This window comes from Acomys russatus, chromosome 11, assembly GCF_903995435.1.
Source record: "Acomys russatus chromosome 11, mAcoRus1.1, whole genome shotgun sequence".
Classification (NCBI taxonomy): domain Eukaryota; kingdom Metazoa; phylum Chordata; class Mammalia; order Rodentia; family Muridae; genus Acomys; species Acomys russatus.
The window spans coordinates 55,678,255-55,697,924 of record NC_067147.1 but is presented as its reverse complement, the minus strand read 5'-3'; the positions used below and the strand labels follow the sequence as shown (position 1 = coordinate 55,697,924).

The following is a 19,670-nucleotide window of genomic DNA, read 5'->3' as shown; positions in this document are numbered from 1 at the left end:
GCCTCTGGTAGTCAGGTAGAGGCTGCGGAGATAGAAGTTTGAGGGGACTGTGCGGTGCTGGATTTGAGGGTGGAAGGGCAAGTGGAAGCAAAACTGAAGAGCAGTCAGGATTTGGAAGGTAGCCAGACTTTTAATCGTAGCACAGGACAGTAGGAAGTGCTCTGGAGCAAGTTGCAGGTGTGTGGTTCTCTGTCCCAAGAATGGGCTCCTGGGTGAGATGGAACACACAGATTTAATAGCATTTTAAAGGTTTAACTCTTTGAAATGGCATAATGGCACATGATTTTAATGCCTGCCCTTGGGAGATAGAGGCAGGTGAATCACTGTGAGTCTGAAGCCAACTGGGCCTACACAGTACATTCTAGGATAACCTGGTCTACATAGTGAGACCCTGTCTCCAGAAAAGAAAAGAGAAGAAACAGTATTTAACTTGTTTCCTCATTGCACTCAGTCCTTCTGAGTGACTGTCTGTAATGCTGCTTCTTTCAAAGTGTTTCCTACCCTTCCTAGTCCAGACAGCAGATTTAGCAATGTGCGTGCTGATGCCATGGCTCCTGGAGATAGGCTGGGGGCCATGGTTCTTGTTTTGTCTACCACAGGCCTTCTGCTCACCAGCTGCTGACTCAGTCCCCCTCTTCCTGATCCTGAGGAAGTCCTTAACATCGCTACTTCTCCTCCACCATGGCCTCCTCTTTTACGTAGTGTAAGCAGTTCAGTTCTGCTTCCCGTGACCTGCCGTGTCCTCTTACCCTCCAACCTCCAGGCCATCTCCTTGCACAGTGTGTCTTCTGCCTTTCTTTTGGGCTCCTTCAGTCGCTTGGCTTTACATCATGTGTATATGTGTATTTGTTTACTAGGACTGCAATACCAAATTACCACAAACTGGGTATACTAAACAGTAGACTGCTCACCTAGCCTGTGTGAGGCCCTGGATTTAATCTCTACCACCCCCAGATATGGATTCTCTCATGGTTCTAGAAATCCGTGATCAAGGTATAGACAAGGCTGCACTCACTTTGAAGGCTCTAGGGGTCTGTCCTTGCCTCTTCCAGTGTCTGATGACTCAAGCAATGCTTAGGCTTCCTGGGCTTAAAGGTGTGTCACCACAGTGTGTGCCCCCATCTTCCCATCATGAGCCTCTGTGTGTCTCAGATCTTCCTCTCTCCTCTTATATAGATAACCAGTTGCTCCGTCCTAGGTCCAGAGGTGTTTCATCTCAAGACCCCAACTGTCATCCCATCTGTAAGACTCTGTTTCTAAATCTGGTCCATGCTCAGGTGCTGGGTGTTAGAGTGGGACGTGCCTTGTGGAGGATTCTGCTCATCTCCATGTGTACCCACTGCACCCTGACGATGACCAAGTGATTCCAGCCCAGGCTCCTCTGCTCAGTTTCCGGGAAGGTATCTAAGACTCGTCGGCAGCCTGAGATGTCCTGCCTTGTTTCCCTCCCAAGACACGGAGCTGTTCTTAGCTGTTTGCTCATCTCGGGACCCGCGGCTCTGTTCTTCCAGGTGCTCAGGTGGGAAGCTTGGACCCTTCCCTGCTCCCTTAGTCCACCTGCAGGTCCCTGGCTCACCTCCTCTGACTCTTGTGCCTATAGCTCCCCACCTTGACTCTGTGCCCCTCAGTCATTCAGTCTGATACACACATGTGGTCAGACCATGAGTCTCCCACTGCTCACACCTGCTGTGGGCTTGCTGTCCTCACTGTAGCCACAGACTCATCTGATCAGACACATCCCTACTGTCTTCTCCTTCTCCACTCTGTTCAGCCATCTTGGCTCCTGGCTTCCTTCAGCCCAGGGGTGGTAGGTAGCCTGCTACTACTTCTCTTGTCAGACCTCCTCGCTAAGGTGCCTTCTACCCCCTAGTCATCTTCTGTCCCAACCTGGTTCCTGTACCTCATCACTCCAGACATTATGTATCTATGCCCAAGCCATTTGTCCCTATAACATCTAGTGAACTTATGTTTAACCCTTCCCTACATGCTAGCTCCTGGGTCTGTGAAAAGCTCTGGTACCTGGGGACCTCAGAATGATGCTGAGATGAGTCTGGTTTACCTTGGGTCAGCTCCATGGCCTTGGCCCTATTATTCTGACTTGTCAGATATGAGGTGGGCATCATCGAGCTCAGGAGGTGGACCAGCTGTTGCTACCACTGCACTGCTGGTGGGGTCGACACCCTTTGAACTGTCGCAAGACATGCTGCTCGTTCCTGCCCGTGGTTTGCCCTGCTCGGCTGTATGTGCTCGTGTTTTGCAGTCTAGAGTTCCACTGTGCTTCCTATGGGGACCCGTAGTTGGTTCTGCTAGTGCAGAACAAATGGTGTACCTGCCCTTGGTCTTGGAGTGGCTATCTACGCAAGCTCCAGCTTGCTGGTCTAGGCCAGCTGGGACTGACCCCGAGTTGCCACACTGGAGTATCCCGTTCTGCCTTCCATGCTTCTCAGGTCCCTGGTCATTCTAGCTCAGCAACATTATTTTGAGGTGTCTGTCATCACTAAGCAAATGACAATTGCTTACTTATTAGTGCTGCACACACAGAGATTTGTCAGAGTGCCATCTGCGCCTGTGGGGCACAGTATTTTCATTTTGCACTAGCCATTTTTTCCTCCCTACTCTGAGCAGGTAGTCAAGCCTTTCCTAGATGGCCCTTTCTTGGGGGAAGCCTGCTCTGCCCACACATCCTGGGAACTCCTACATACCTCTCCTTTTCCCCTCATGACCCTATCCTGTGGTGCCACTGGTGTTTCTCCTACTAGTCTTCTATTCTGCCCCCCAGTGCCATGCCCGCAAGGGAGGCTGGGCCTTCCTAACCTGACTCCTGTGCTCCTGCTGTCCCAGGGCCCAGCCATCTTGTATGTGGAGATAAAGGAGCGTTGCCCGTGTAATAGCATGTTGGGCCCCTGCACAGTAAGATGAGTGACTTAGCAAGCGTAGTGCTACCAAGGAGGGTTTGGCCTGGAGTTAAGAAGGGATTGTCCCTCTCTGTGTAAAAGTACAGTTTTTAGAAATGACGTGATGCTATGGGATAAGAGGCACAGTGTTGAGGACGTGTTAACCGGTGCTCTTCTGCTCTTATTTCCCCAGACACCGTTGGCTTCTGACTCAAGATGATCTGCTGTCTGAAGTGAACTCTCATCAACCATGATGGCTACACAGACGCTAAGTATAGACAGCTATCCAGACGGACAGCAAGTAAGGGCCTGCCCCCTATCCTGCATCCTGATGGCTGCCAGGCAACCGGACACTGAGTGTGGACAGCACTCTATGTGACTGCTCAGTCTCCATGAGCTTGCACATCCAACTTTCAATGTGTTAGGCATCCATTACATATCAGAGCTCAGAGCTCTCTATTGCTCATGCTAGCTCCCTACTTCCTGCCAGCCACCAAACCACTTTTAGGGTATTTTATTGTGCATGCATGCATGGATGCATTCAAGCAGGTGGTGCTGGGGATTAAAAATGGGGCACTTGCTGGGCACTGGTGGTGCATACTTTAAATCCCAGCACTAGCCAGAGGCGGACGGATCTCTGAGTTCAAGGCCAGCCAGGTCTACAGAGGGAGTTCCAGGACAGGGTTACACAAAGAAACTCTGTCTCAAAAAACAATACAAATGACAACAAAAACAAAACAAACTGGGCACTTGCCTAGCATTTGTGAAGACCTGGGTTGATCTCAGCACTGGGAAGAAAAAAGAAAAGAGAAACCAGGTGGGTGTTTGTCTTTTTGTAGTGCTAGTGACTTGAGTTCAGGGTCTCATGCTGGCAAACACTTCACTGCTGTGCCCCTTGAGCTGGGTGTTCTAGAGGTTTTGGTTTTGAGACAAAGTCTTCCTGCATAGCCTTAAACTCAACAGTCTGCCTGTCTTGGTGTTCTAAGTGGTGGGACATAGGTGTGCACCATGTGCCTGGCTCTATTTTTGTTTGTTAGTTTGTTTGTTTTGTTTTTTCCTTTTTTTTTTTTTTTTTTTAAAGATTTATTATGTATACAGAGTTCAGCCTGAATATACACAGGCACACCAGAAGAGGGTATTAGATCACATTATAGATGGTTGTGAGCCACCATGTGGTTGCTGGGAATTGAACTCAGGACCTCTGGAAGAGCAGCCAATGCTCTTAACCTCTGAGCTATCATTCTAGCCAGTTTTTGTTTTTGTTTTTAAATGTTTGTTGTTTGCATATAGATGTACATGTACCACAGTGAGTGTGTGAAGGTCAGAGGCCATCATTCTAGCTCAGCAACCTTATTTTGAGGCGTCTGATCTGGCAAGTTGCCCAACACCCTTGGGGAGGCACTTTAGGGCTCAGGAAGGAGAGTTGTTATTATATTTGCATATAAAAAGCAATTTTTACCTTTACCTACTGAGCCATCTAGCTCGCCTGTATATTTTGGTTTGTGAGACAGGGTCTCATGCTACTGTAGGCCAGGCTAGCCTTGAACTTGTGGCCCTCCTGCCTTAGCCTTCCGAGTATGAGATTATAAGTAAGGAATCCTGGGTCTGGAGATGTGGCACAGCATTAAGATTGTATCCTTCTCTTACAGAGGATCTGAGTTCAGTTGCAGAACCCCTGGCAGCTTACAATTGCCTGTAACTCCAGCACCAGTGTATCCAATGTCCTCTTTTGGACCTCAAGAGCACCTGTACTTATACTTTATATATCCCCACATATACACACATAATTTAAAAATATAAATAAATCAAAATAAAATCAAATGGGAATCCTATGGTTTTATCTCCCCGGTGATAAGTATAGGATGACACTGTCTTAGTAATGTCCTTAATGGAGTTTGACTATAGACCTTGAGTGTGCTTATGATGAGGGTAGTTTCTTGATTGTCCTTCCTCTCACTGAGGCTGTCCAGTGTCTTTATAGGTGTGGTGTGTGCTCAGCTGAGGAACTGGCTCCTCTCCTTAGCCCTGGGATCCTGCTGCGTGCTTCCTGGTGCTCTCAGTTCTGCCTTTGTGTTGCAGGTTGGCAGGGTTGCACTACAGTCCACCACAAAAGAAATGCCACCTGCCCTCTTCCCCCAGTCTAAGGGTCTGATACAGACCAGGGAGGGTTGTCACGGGTGCCTGGGAGCTAAGGCAAATTCTGCCACCTTTTCCTTTTTTTTTTTTCCCCCTTGTTTTTTCGAGACAGGGTCTCTCTGTGTTAGCCTTGGCTGTCTTGGACTCCCTTTGTAAACCAGGCTGGCCTTGAACTCACAACGGTCCCTCTGCCTCTGCCTGTATGCACCACCAGGCCCAGCTTACCCTTTCCTTGATGACTAGTTTTGTATCATTTCTGTCTGGTTGCAGATGTTTGTTTGTTTTGAGACAGGGTTTCTCTGTTTAACAGAGCCCTGGGTGTCCTGTAGACCAGGCTGGCCTTGAACTCACAGAGATCCACCTGCCTCTGCCTCCTAACAGAGAGTGCTGTTATTAAAGGCATGAGCAACCACACTCTGAAATTGCAGGTAACTATTTTTGTTTTGTGTTTTTACTATTTTGAGTCTGCCTTAGGCCTTTTTCATCCCCCCACGCCCACCTCCTCTTTCCTCCCTTCCCTTCCTCCTGTCCTTCCTCCCTTCTTTTGTTACTGTCTGAGGCAGGGCCTCCTGTAGTGTTGCTGGCCTCAAGCCTTTTCTTTCCCCATCCCCTGCCTCCTCCAGAGTACTGAAATCAGTGGTATGTGCCACCACACCCAACTCTGGGTGATTGCTTTTTATATGCAAATATAATAACAAATCTCCTTCCTGAGCCCTAAAGTGCCTCCCCAAGGGCATTGGGCAAGGTTCAAGCTGCCCAGACTCTGCCTGCCTTCCCTGATGGACGCCTGGCCGTCCAGCACCTTGTGACACACTCAGACATCTCTTTGCCCAGAGGCCTCTGGCTGTTGCAGTTGTTCTTCCAGTGTTGTCCTTTAGGTCTTTGTGTTGGGATTCTGCTTCAGTCTGCCTACCTGTGACGTCACTGCCTACCTGCCATGGGGCATGGTCTTGCTCGAGGCTGTATAGAAGGATAGACCCTCCTTTCTCTACACCCCTGCTTACTCTTCCTCTTTCTCCCCTCTCTTCCTCCATCTCTGTCTCTCTCTCCTCTGGGGTACTCCTCCCCCTTTCCTTCTCTCCCCATGCTTGTCTAATAAACCTCATATAATGTTAATATCTGACATCTGTTATCTTCTTATCATTTTCTTTATTAAACATAAAACTTTGTTCAGGCTAGCCTTCTACCTGTCCCCACACCAGAAGGAGCAGTGACAGCCTCCTGCAGCAGGGCTTGATGCTCTTCAGGGACATTGCATGTGCCCTGTGTGGACAGTCACACCATCCTGAGGTAGAACACATGGGTTATTCCTTCTCAAAATCATTTAGGACTCAGAAGTAAACCTCGTAATGCTTTTTACAAACACAGTCAGAGCACCTTTAAAAGGCTTGTGTTTGCCTAGGCTTTCGTTGCTTATTTATTTAATTTTTCTCTGACACATCTCACTATATATCCCTGTTTTGCCTGGAGCTCACTATGTAGACCTGGCCTTGACCTCACAGTGATCTGTTGGCCTCTGACCCCCTGAGTGCTAGTTTTAAAGGTGGGAGCCACCGGGCCTGGCTAGTTGCTTTATTATTTTTTAAGAATATGTTTAGCTGGGCATGGTGGTACATGCCTTTAATCCCAGCACTCAGGAGGCAGAGGCAGGCGGATGTCTGTGACTTCGAGGCCAGCCTAGTCTACAAAGGGACTCCAGGACAGCCAAGGCTACACAGAAAAACCCTGTCTCGAACCCCGCCCCCTGCCAAAATATATGTTTATGTGCATGTGTGTGAGCCTTTGTGTTTGTGTGTTCCATACTTGGGGAGGAGCCCTCAGAGGCCAGAAGGGGGTGTTAAATCCCCTAGAACCAGAGTTAAGAGGTGATTAGGAACCCTATAGGTGCTGGGAACCATAGCCAGGTTCTCTGGAAGAGTAGCCAGTGAGTGCTGTTAACTCTAGCCCCAAGTTGCCTTGCTTTTGAAAGGGGGAAAAACAGATTCTCTGTGTTGTTACTATCTCTCTTTTTTTCTTTTTTAATAATTATTTTTATTTTGTGTGCATTGGTGTTTTGAGTGCATGTATGTCTGTATGAGAGTGTCAGATCCTCCGGAACAGGAGTTACAGACAGTAGTGAGCTGCTGCTATGTGGCTGCTAGGAATTGAATCCAGGTCCTCAGAAGAGCAGTCAGCGCTCTTAAGCACGGACCCGTCTCTCCAGTCCCAGTTGTACAGCTGTACTGTCTGTACAGAGCGGATGTCCTTTTGGACTGCTGGAAAGCATCCTGAGGGGTGGGGCACCTGGCTATCGCTCCCTCAGGATGGCCAGAGGCAGGATGGCAGTAAGTTTCAGGGGATGAATAATCAGCGTTTCATTAAGGACTTAAATACATTTTTTTTGAGTGGCAGATGCATAGCTTGTTCAACACAATGTAAATGTTACAACCCTAGAAAACACACCTGTTCTTTACTTTCTATCTAAACTGCCCTTTATTTAAAATTGCGTGTTGGGGTTGGAGAGATGGCTTCCTGGTTAGGAGCTCCTGGTGTTCTTGCGGAGGGCTGGAGTTTGGTTCCTAGAATGCACATTATATGGTTCACAACCACCTACAACTCCAGCTCCAGGGCATCTGATTCCTTCTTCTGGCCTCCATGGGCATCTGCATTTATGTGTATGTACACACACACCAAACACACATACACACTCACATAATTATTGTGTACATGTGAGTGTGCTGCAGTCGAGCCTAGGGAGGATTGTGAACAGGAGCTGTACCCAGCCCATGTTCATATTTGCATAACAGCGCAGGGTCGGTGTGAGAGAACTTGAACCCTGTCACAGAGTTTGTAGTGCTGCATTTGATTCTTCTGTGTACCAATTGTAAGCTGTGTGGCTAGAAGAGTCAGCTTGCACTGTGCAGTTTCTGTCAGCAGTACATAGCGATGGCTTTAAAATCATCTCAGTTCATAATAAATTTGGCTTTTATGCCGTCTACTCTTAGAACATACAAGATGCAAAGGAGTTTTGTACTAGTGTTCTTTCTGCTGTTACCAGCAGTTATACAATCTTCCAACTTCAGGGTGAGTAGGGCTTTGTATGTATTTTGTAACCAAACTTCTCCTTTTACAGATGCAGGTGGTCACTGAATTAAAAACAGAGCAAGATCCCAACTGCTCTGACCCAGATGCAGAAGGAGTGAGCCCTCCTCCTATGGAGTCTCAGACCCCAATGGATGCTGACAAGCAGGCCATTTATAGGTACTGCCTGGTGTGCGAATGTGGTTTTCAGAGAGCCAGGGAGAATACAGACTTGTCATGTGGAACCCAGGGCTGTGGTCTACACTGATCTGGGCGGTACCATGGGGGGAACCTTTTCAGATGAGTGTTACTTCAAATAATAAAAGAAAGGGTTTTCCCCTACCCAGATCTAGCCAATGGTCAGAACATTCTCCACAGTGGAGTGGAGAGTGGGATATGTCTTTCTCACGTACTCTGGTGCCTTACATTTGACCATGTCCCCTGGAGGGGGAGACCTGGTGGCACTCAGAGGAAGGACAGCAGGTTGCCAAGAAGAGACTTGATACCCTATGAGCATATACAGGGGGAGGTAATCCCCCTCAGGAACAGTCATAGGGGAGGGGAATAATGGGAAAATGGGAGGGAGGGAGGAATGGGAGAATACAAGGGATGGGATAAACATTGAGATGTAACAAAAATAAATTAATAAAAAAAAATTTTTAAAGGGTTTTATAATATAAACCTACATTCATAATATAAATCTATATTTTATAATATAAATCTGAAATCTACATTTCAGAAAAATCTTCAGGCCAGACCTGGTGGTGCATATTTAGAATCTCTCTCTTTTTTTTTTTTTTTTTGGTTTTTTTTTTTTTTTTCGAGCAGAGTTTTTCTGTGTAGCCTTGGCCATCCTGGACTCACTTTGTAGACCAGGCTGGCCTCGAACTCACAGCGATCCGCCTGCCTCTGCCTCTCGAGTGCTGGGATTAAAGGCGTGCACCACCACACCCGGCCATATTTAGAATCTTAGCGCTGGGGATAGAGGACACAGAGTCGGTTCCAGGCCAGTCTGGGCTCTGTAAGGAAAAGGGCCTGGAGATGGGTCAACAAGCAAAGCACTTGCTATGTAAAACCAGATGACCTGAGTTTGATTCCCGGACCCCACAGAGAGTGGAGAGAACCCCACAAAGTAGTCCTCTGACTTCCACTTATGCAGCTCTAGAGATTGTCATTTTGCTCAGCTGCAGGTGTCTCCTGAGGGAGGCCATGGCCTGTGGTGAAGACTCACTGCAGTTACACAGTACCTCCTGGATTTCTTTCCTTGACTGGCTTCTTTCACATAAAATGTTTAAGTGTGATCCTGTAATAGAATGTGCTGGACCTCCTTCCTTTTTGAGGCTGATTAATATTCCACTGTGTATGTACCACATTTATCTATCAGCAGACACTGGGATTTTGGGTTGCTTCACCCTTTTTTTGGAGACAAGATCTCTGTTTGTAGTTCTGGCCTGTTTTGGAACTCACTATGTAAATCAAGCTGGCCTTGAACTCACGGAGATCTGCTGGCCTCTGCCTCCCGAGTGCTGGCATCAAAGGCGTGCATCACACAGCCTGGGCTTCCTCCTTTTGACCATTAGTGCACTATAAGCACAGCGTGTAGATGCACACTTAGCTGTACACAGTTTATTAGAAGCTTCACTCATGATTGTCAGATGAGAAACAGCCTATATGTTTCTCAAACAGTGGTGGGCCCATACAGTGTCTGCCACTCAGCATTAAAAGGAAGGGATATGGCTGTGGGCAACTGTTTACACGAATCCCAGCTGCCTTATGCTGAGGGAAGGAAGCCCTTCTCAGAAGGCTTAGACTTTACATCACACCAAGAGAAAGCTTGATGACGGCGATGACTCCTGCTGGGTAGGAGGTCCAGCATGGTGTACCAAAGGGAGAACAAGAAGAGAGTTTAGGGGTCCTGGAGCTGCTCTGTGTCCTGTTTATCGTGGTGACTGGACACACAAGTAAGAATCTAAATACCATGCATGGCCCATTTATTGTTGACACATTAAAATTTTATATCCAGGCATAGTGGTACATGCTGTAATCCCAGCCCTTGGGAGGCTGGGCAGAAGGAGTATGAATCAAGGCCAGCCTGGACTGTGTAGTGAGACCTCTGTCAGAAAACAAATAGCAAACAAGTAACAAGAAAAAAATTAATAAAAAGATCAGGAGTTTTGAAAAATTATTCTCATATAGCTTAACACTAACCAGTAAAAAAATGTTTCATGAAAGAATTCCACTCAGAGTAGCCATAATAAATGAGTTAAAAAACAAATAAAAGATGGGTTAAGAGAGATGGCTCAGTGGTAAAGAACATGGCTTCTTCTTCCAGAGGATCCAGGAGATGTGATGTCCTCTTCTGACTCCATGGATACCAGGCACATATATAGTGCACATACATGGAATAACATTTTAAAAGAACACACAAACAAATAACAAGCTGCTTAAAACTCATTCATACAGGCCAGACAATGCACAGCCTGGAGGCTGAGGCAGGAGAGCCTGAGTTAGAAGCCAGCCTGACCCTGTCTAAGAGAGGAGGGATGCAGGGAAGGTGCGCGCGCGCGCGCGCGCGCGCACACACACACACACACACACAAACACAGACAGACACACCCCAGGTCCTGAAGAGATGCGCACACCTTTGCTCTCTTTCCTCGCAGGCACCCGTTGTTTCCGTTACTAGCATTGTTGTTTGAGAAGTGTGAGCAGTCCACACAGGGCTCAGAGGGCACAACGTCCGCCAGCTTCGATGTGGACATTGAGAACTTTGTGAGGAAGCAGGAGAAGGACGGGAAGCCCTTCTTCTGTGAAGATCCGGAAACTGACAACTTAGTGAGTGCATCCGTGTTCTCTTTCTATTTTTGTGTATGATTTAAAGCTGCTCATGCAGTTTATCCTCCTAGTCTTCTGGTTTCTCACTAGTTTCTCTTTAACAGTCTAATTTTTGCTTCCTCCTGAGGTGCCTGAAGATTCCCTGGGGCAGACTCACCTGCGGGGTGTCTGCACCACTTGTGTTGTTAGTACAGATCTAACCTTAGAAGCAGGCTTGAGCTGTCATCTGTGATGCAGCTCCCAGTGCTGACACCAGTCCTGTCCAGCCCAGTGAAGGACACCAGTAGTGCCAGCATCATGTTGCAGGGCACGCACACTGCCTGCCCTTCCAGCTGCAGCCTCTCCAGACTCAGATGAACTTAGAAACCCCGCAGCAGTGGTTCTCTGGGTCTGTGAGTAGGCTGGAGGCCTTGGGCCTTTGGCGGGTCATTTGGAAGCTTCATCACCATGGATAGTTGTATTGGTCTTAGAGCTGCTGCTTTGATTTCTCCTTGTGTGGTCCATCTCTACCCACCCCCCGCCCGCGCCCCCGCCCCCCGAGAGCTTTCACGGATGGGCCGTGCCCAGCTCAGTGGAGGGAAGGTGTCCTACCCACCCTGCTAGCACCTCCTCCTCTAAGCGCAGGGCCTCGCAGCTCATGCTTGCAGCTTTTGTTACTGACTGTTCTCTCACTGCATCAGGAATGTAGGTGACTTCATACTTGAGCCTGTGGCTGAGGGCCCTGTTCACAGCAAGGGGTGCCAGTGACATGCCACCATTGGCATTCATGACCCATTGCTAGAGAGCAAGTATATTCAACACTTGGTGACTTCATATTAAACAAAAGAGATGCAATTCAATAAGAACTTGGGGATCTAGATCAAGGCAAAGAGTTCTTAGAGTGGACACAGAGTGCGGCCTAGAGAAGGCAGAGCTGGTGGGCGGACTGTGAGAACCATCTGTAGGGCAGCTGCAGATGTTGAGGTGGAGTAGAATCCAGTCATCTGAAAGCACTGAGCCACTCCCCCAGCATGGCCATGCTGACGGAGGCACCCTGGTCCTCTGCCTGGCACAGGTGCAGCCAGAGGCCCTGGAGTGCTGGGACACGTTGTCTGTCTGTGTAATTGTTCCTGCTGCCCCACTCTGTTGTTCCCACTGAATAACTAAGAGCAGCATGTGTGATAACAGCACGTTACTTCCCACGCAAAAAGCCTTTATTCTTTCTGCCTCTAGATGGTGAAAGCAATCCAGGTCCTGCGCATTCATCTTCTTGAATTGGAGAAGGTTAATGAACTCTGTAAAGATTTCTGTAGTCGGTACATTGCTTGTCTGAAGACAAAGATGAACAGCGAGACCCTGCTCAGCGGGGAGCCTGGAAGCCCATACTCTCCTGTGCAGTCCCAGGTACTTGCCTTGGGGGCCACTGGTGGCTTTTTGGTCATCGTAGTAGTGATCGCTCAGCACTGACTTCCGAGACCTCCAGCTCCTACAGAATTGTTGGCTGCCTTGATGACATAAAATTCTTAACTCTTTTTTTTTTCCCCATTGTAACCATTTCAGGGGATGTAGGTCAGTGGTATTAAGTGCAGCCTCGCTGTTGTGTGCTCATCACCACCCTGTTCATCTCTGAGACTTACCCAACTCCCCGAAGGAAGTCCTCTCCCCATGAAACACTCATTTCATCATGGACTTTATTTGTATTTCCCTGATAGCAAATGATATTTTCATGTGCTGATCTGCCATCTGAGTGTCATTTTCACTAGAAAAGGCTGCCTATGTCTTTTCCCTTTTTTTGGAGTCATGATTTCTCTGTGTAGCCTTGGCTGTCCTGGGCTCCCTTTGGGGACTAGGCTGTCCTTGAACTCACAGAGATCCTCCTGCCTCTGCCTTCCCAAGTGCTGGGATTATAGGTGTGTGTCACTGCGCCCATCCCTTTTGCTCATTTTTTAACTTTTGTTTTCCTTAAATTTCTGAGTTTTGAAAGTTCTAGCTGTCTGCTAGACAGCTCCACCACCTGTTGTTGGAAGCTCCCCTATTGAACTGCTTTTCTTTGCCACTTTGTTAAAAGCCAGTGGGCACGTTTCAGGAGCTTCTCTGTGTGTTGTTCTGTCCCGCTGATCTGTGTGTTGTACCATGGTTATTACAGCTACCAGGCAAGTCTCAGCAGTGACGAGATGGTCCCTCCCACGTCACCATTTCTCAAAATTGTTCTAGCTCTCTTCTGGGTGCTTTACTTCCCATATAAATTGTCGATGATGCTGTCTAGATCTCTAAAACAGAGCTCACCGTGAGTGTTGGCAGCAGTGCATTAACGGTCTACATTAGTTTAGGGACATGACATCTTCACTGTGTGACTCTTCACTACAGAAACATGCAATGTCTCTGTTTGTATTTATATCACCTGGTGCTTTTTCATCAGTGTTTTGTATCAGCACAGTGATCCATGAGCTCTTAGAAGTACACACAAGGGCTGGAGAGATGGCTCAGTGGTTAAGAGCTCTGCCTGCTCTTCTAAAGGTCCTGAGTTCAATTCTCAGCAACTATATGGTGGCTCACAACCATCTATAATGTGATCTGATGCCGTCTTCTGGCCTGCAGGTGTACATGCAGATACAACACTGTATACATAACAATAAATAAATAAATCTTGAGACACTCGGGAGGCAGAGGCAGGAGGATCGCTGTGAGTTCGAGGCCAGCCTGGTCCACAAAGTGAGTCCAGGATGGCCAAGGCTACACAGAGAAACCCTGTCTCGAAAAACCAAAAAAAAAAAAAAAAAAAAAAAAATCTTGAGAGAGAGAGAGAGAGAGAGAGAGAGAGAGAGAGAGAGAGAGAGAGAGAGAGAGAGAGAGGAGTACACACAAGTAACTGGGTATAGTGGCACACACCTTGAAGCCCAGCACTTGGGAGGCAGAGGCAGACAGATCACTGTGAGTTTGAGGTCAGGCTAGTCTGGTCTATATGCAGAGTTCTAGGACCGCTGGAAGAACATACACAATGGGATATTATCTCTGTACACAGGTGTTTCTTTGAATGACTGTAAACGGATTGTGTTTGTTTGTAAAGAGTTACTTCGTTTTAGATGTCTGAGTGTGGCCTGCACGATGTAAGTGTGCCTTGTCTGGTGCCTGAGGAGGCCAGAAGGTTTTAGACTCCCTGGAGCTGGAGCTGTGAGCTGTCATGTAGTTCATGGGAACCGCTTTTAACTACTGAGCCATCTCTCTGGCCTCTGGAGTGTACTTTTTGGTTTTTGTGTTCATTGCTAGTCTTCAGAAAAGCAGTTAATTTTTTGGAGAGGAGGCTGTTCAAAATAGAGTTTCTTTTTGCAGCCCTGGCTGTCCTAGAACTTGCTCTGAAGACCAGGCTGGCCTCAAACTCTCAGAGATCTGCCTGCCTCTGCCTCCTGAGTGCTAGGAGTAAAAGTATGTGCTGTTACCTTCTGGCTTTTCTTTCTTTTTCTTTTTTCTTTCTTTCTTTCTTTTTTTTTTTTTTTTTTTTGGTGGGGGGAGGGGGGGCAGTTATTTTTTAATTTTTAATGTGTCACAGGAACATTCATAAGAAAGCCACATGAAGCATGTAAAGTTGTGTGTTTCTGTGAGCAGATGTCAGTTGTAGAAAGCAGTGGGTTTCATTTTAGCGTTCCGTGCATGTGTATGAGACGCTTTGGCCATGCTTACAGGTCTGCTACCTCCTCAACCTCTTCCCATCTGTCAGAGAGCCTTCCAACAGCTCATGTTTCCTCTCACATCCTATGCCCCTTGTGAGTTCATTTTTCCATCCTAAGTAAGGTGTTTATTTGGTCCATTCCCTAGTGTTTGTTGTTTCTTTCACTGGGTCCTGTACAAATAGGAACAGCCCTGCTCCCTTTCTGACCTCTGTGTGTTTGTTCCTTTTCTTGCCTCATTGCAGCAGTTGAAATACCAGTTCTGACTAACTGTGAGGGCGGACTTCCCCTTCTTGTCCCCAGTGACTTCTGGCGCTTCCAAGCCTATGGTGTCAGCTTTGCATGTGTTGCTTCCGTCCTGAAGGGTATAGTTTTGGAAAACTGTTACCTGAGCCAAGACTAAGGAGAAAGTTTTGGTTTGAAAGTAGAGTCTTTCTGCTCACCACTTGGCCTTAAACAGCAAGGCCATCATATCCTATCCAGTGTGGATGGATTTGCATCTCTCCAGGTCCCATATGGGCCACCTGCTTCCCAAAGCCTGTCAACTGAGTCTGCTCTGTGTGTCTGGCCTCCCCTTCCTTATTGCAACATTAAGATACTGTTTCCTTTGAAGTTTTTAATATGGTTTTCCTATGTTCTAATGACTCCCACAATCTGTATGTTCTGACATTCAGCAGATTCAAAGCGCCATCACCGGCACTCTGAGCCCCCAGGGAATTGTGGTGCCAGCATCAGCCCTGCAACAGGGAAATGTAACCATGGCAACAGTAGCAGGTAGGACCACATAAAAATGGACGCTTTCCATGAGCCTTTGCAGAAAACAGATCCATTATATTAAAATGAGCATATATATAAAAATGTCTTCTAACTTCTCTTTTTCCTTCTTGATTTCACTGTGTTTTACTCAATGCCTGTTACTGATATAATAGTGCTAGAATCCAGAGCAGTTTCAATACCTGCTTCTTGTTGATTTTCAGCAAGTATATTATACAGATTGTGTTTTTCTACCAAAGCATTTGGGGGAAAAGTTTTATATAGGAATTGAATATACACAGCAAGGGGGTGGAAAAGTGGCTGATGCCTTAAGAGCACTTACTATTCTTCCAGAAGATCTGAGTTGGAATCCCAGCCCCTGTATCAGGTTGCTCACAGCTGTCTGTAACTCCAGCTCTACAAAGTCCCCTGTGGGCACCTGTACTCATGCACATATGCCCACATACTCACACACACACACACACACACACATATTTTAAAATAATAATGTAAAAAGGAAAAGAAAACATGTGTCAAAAGTTAAATATGGTTTCAGACAATATAATTTTAAAACATACTTGGGTGTGTGTGTTGCACGCATGTATGTGCACACACATGTGCATACATCACAGCATGTATGTGGAGGTCAGAGGACAATGTGCAGGAGTCAGTTCTCTTTCCACCACATGGGTTGCAGGGATGGGACTGGGGCTACCCAGGCTTGATCACAAGCCCCTGTACCTGCTGAGTCATCGTGTTACCTTCTCAAATAACACGGGTTTTATTTGCACCATTTACAGGACCCAAAGCTGCCTAATTGTATTATAAATTGGTGGTGCCAGTCAAGGGAAAATATTACTTTAGTCTTAGTTTTATTTTTATAACAAAACTATTAGAGGAAGGGGACAGCCGGAGGATTCCTGCTCCATGTAGATGTCACAGCTGTAAGACTCGACACGGAGCAGGTCTGCGGGGAGCAGTAGACATGCACTCTACGTGCGTCACGGAGCGGGGAGGGGGCCTCACCAGAAGAAAAGAACTGTTGCTAAGAAACATAACTAGAGTGTGGTGTGGCGGTGTACCGGGAGGCAGAGGCAGGCGGAGCTCAGCGAGCTTGAGGACACAGCCATGGCTGCATGGAGGAGAGACTCTGTTTCCAAACAGAAACAAACAAAAGAAGACCGGCAGAAAACTTAGAGTAAAGGTGTCCACTATCCAGCACCTTTAGTTACATCCTGGGTATGTGTTAACTGTAGGAAAAGGAAGCAGAAGCAAAAGGAAGGGACCGGCCAGGCCCTGTTGATAGGACGGGAGCCATGCAGGCCAGAATTGCTGTGATAGGTTGTCTGACCAGAGAGTTTGCAAAGTATTGTTGAGTATTAGAAATGGTTAAAAGACTCACTCAATAGGCTTTTTACTTCTTTCACAAGCATATCAGGAAGAATGGCTTTAAATCATTAAGACTTAAAAGTAGTTTAATCTTTAAATTCTCTTTTCCTTTTTGAGGTGGCACAGTGTACCAGCCTGTCACCGTTGTCACTCCACAAGGCCAAGTGGTCACACAGGCGTTATCTCCTGGGACAATTAGGATCCAGAACTCCCAGGTGTGTTACCTGGGTGGGAGTACAGTGGAGCAGGGCAAACTGTCCCCTCGTTTTGACTGTCACTTTTGTCAAGTATCCTCCAGTTGGTTTTGGGGGTTTTGTTTGTTTGTTTGTTTTTCATGTGTCATCTTCCTTATTGCAGAAATGTGCACAGCTCAGAACAAGTCTGAGGCACCAGGGAAGCTATTCACAGCCCTAGAAGCAGCCGTGGCCTATGTTACACACTAGAAGCAGGCACAGGGTGTGTGCTGTGTACTCACCAAGACTCAAATGAGCTAGGCGTGGTGGCAAGGAGACAGAGGCAGGCAAATCGATGTGAGTTCGAGGCCAGGCTGACCTACATGTGAGTCCAGGACACAGAGCAACTGGACACAGAGAAACCCTGTCTCCAGAAACTTGAAGTCTTGTAGATGTGGAACAGCGAAGCAGAGTTTTCAGAACCACAAAGCCCAGACTGAATCCCTAGCCTGAGGCTGCACCCAAGCTCTAGAAGTGCCCCAGGCCTCTGCTTTGGACCCTTGGCGTGCCTGGGATATTTTGTTGGTGTCATGCTTTGGGCATTTGCAGCAGCAATCCTTGGCTCTCACCTTCAGGTGTTTGGCTTCCAGAATAAGAGGAGACCTATGGTATACTGTGGCCATGGCCACTCTACAGTCTTCCTGTTTCTTTGTAGTCAAATGTGGAAATTGGATCTTCTGGCCTGGAAGACCCTCTAAGTTCTAGAAACTTTTTTTTTTTAACTTTGAATAATTAAATATAAGGTTTATAGTATAGTTCTTTTTTTGTTTTGTTTTTTGAGATAGGGTTTCTCTGTGTAGCCCCGGCTGTCCTGGACTCACTTTGTAGACCAGGCTGGCCTCAAACTCACAGCAACCCACCTACCTCTGCCTCCCAAGTGCTGGGATTAAAGATGTGCACCACCACGACTAGCCTATAGTATAGTTCTTACTCGGTGCATACTGATTCACTTTGTGAGGTCTCTGTCAGTGTTTTTATCAAAGACTTGAATGCCCAGCCAAGGCTGTGGTCCAAGTGGGCTACAGAGGCCCTCAGTGGTCTGGGTAGTTGGGGCTGCCATCTTAGCCACAAAAGTTTGGTGGCAACACTAGAGAAAGATGCAGGTGCCACTGACAGAGGTGAGCGGGGGCTTCAGGGACGATCTGAGCCGTGTGACTGCTCGAGCCCAGGCCTGCATAGGGAGAGCTGGGTCTCGCTAACCTGTCAGCTGTCTGCCTGTCAGTGGTCTGTGGGCTTTCTAGGATTGAAGTGTCCTTTTTGGGGGAAGACATTGTAAGTCAGCTGACTCACCAGCTGTAGCTCATGCTCCTTTGTTGTGTTAAAAAAGAAAGGGGTTTTTCTTTGTTTTGTGGGAACTGGGACAGGGTTTCACTCTGTGCCTTGGCTAGCCCGGACCTCACTGTATAGTCTTCCTGCCTCAGCTTCCCAAATGAAAAGACAGTTTTCCATGTAACTGGGTATTCTTAGGAATGAATAGCAATCCTACAGGAGAATGCTTTCTGACTCTTGTTCCCACACAGATCCCACTGTCACACAGGGGCCCTGTGTGGCATGGCACATGGCAGGCTCAGGTGGACTGATGTTACCATGCAGACCTCTGGTCAGAAAGTGCTACCTGCTGCTGCTCCCTGAGGAGGGTGTCAGCCTTGGTTGGGACACTCTGACCTGGCCATGTATGGCCTGCCAATGATGATAGTGGTAGGCTGGTACTGACTCTGACTTCTGGGAGATGACCATTGAGAAGCCTTTAATTATACTGATAGCACACACTCATGTAAAAATGGTTTTGAGAGTGAGGAATAGGCAGGCAGGAGGTAGGTTTTCATGTCTCATAAGCTGGTCTTAAGCTCTGTATAACCAAGAGTAGCCCTGGGCTTCCCATCCTCTGCTCCCTCCTTCTGAGTGTCAGGATGTAGCCGTGTATCCTGGAACCCAAGATTACTTGATTGGCTGCAGCCCCACCTGGGGACACCCTGTCTGTGCCACAGGACACCATAGGCAGGCCATACTTCTAAACAATTCTCTACTCACCCAGGTCCCCTCCAAATCTTTGAGCCATCTATTTTCCTATTTTCATGTGTTTCTTTTTTTTCATTTTTTTTTTTTTTTTTTTTTTCGAGACAGGGTTTCTCTGTGTTAACCTTGGCTGTCCTGACCTCACTTTGTAGACCAGGCTGGCCTCGAACTCACAGCGATCCTGCCTCTGCCTCCCAAGTGCTGGGATTAAAGGTGTGCGCCACCACGCCTGGCCTTAATGTGTTTCTAAAAGAAAGCTTCTCTCTTTTGAATTCCCTTGAACTTCTTTGTCTGCCTTTTGCTGTAGCAGGTTCCACTCTCACACCCCTGACTGTCCTCCAGTTGCATCAGGCCAATGTTTACTGGTAACACCCAGCACCAGCTTCTGTTGAGCGTTCTGCAGTGGTTCTTTTTTTTTTTTTTAATGTATTTATTATGTATACAGTGTTCTGCCTGCATGTACACTTGCAGGCCAGAAGAGGGCACTAGATTTCATTATAAATGGTTGTGAGCCACCATGGTTGCTGGGAATTGAACTCAGGACCTCTGGATGAACAGTCAGTGCTCTTAACCTCTGAGCCATTTCTCCAGCCCCTGCACTGCTCTTAACCGCTCTGGCTTGCAGTGGTGCTTAATTTTTGTGTATGCAAGGTTTTCATTATGTAAGTGTCCAGTGGCCCCTTGGTCTGTGTCCATGGTGCCAGGTGACA

At 47.3% G+C, this 19,670-nt stretch overlaps 1 protein-coding gene across 5 annotated transcripts in view; it reads left to right on the top strand.

The window, feature by feature from the left end:
- Pknox1 (PBX/knotted 1 homeobox 1) overlaps window positions 1-19,670 on the top strand; it is a 43,530-nt gene that overhangs the window by 14,663 nt on the left and 9,197 nt on the right. The window contains exons 1-8 of one of the 5 annotated variants that reach the window (XM_051153378.1): window positions 533-703; window positions 1,278-1,519; window positions 3,088-3,195; window positions 8,143-8,270; window positions 10,754-10,925; window positions 12,138-12,308; window positions 15,244-15,343; window positions 16,829-16,926. In XM_051153378.1, coding sequence (XP_051009335.1) covers window positions 3,145-3,195; window positions 8,143-8,270; window positions 10,754-10,925; window positions 12,138-12,308; window positions 15,244-15,343; window positions 16,829-16,926 — 720 coding nt within the window. In that variant the 5' untranslated portion in view covers window positions 533-703; window positions 1,278-1,519; window positions 3,088-3,144. Of the gene's footprint in view, window positions 1-532; window positions 704-1,277; window positions 1,520-3,087; window positions 3,196-8,142; window positions 8,271-10,753; window positions 10,926-12,137; window positions 12,309-15,243; window positions 15,344-16,828; window positions 16,927-19,670 lie in introns of those variants that run through there. The other 4 variants (XM_051153379.1, XM_051153381.1, XM_051153376.1 and 1 more) reach the window with 4 other exon arrangements.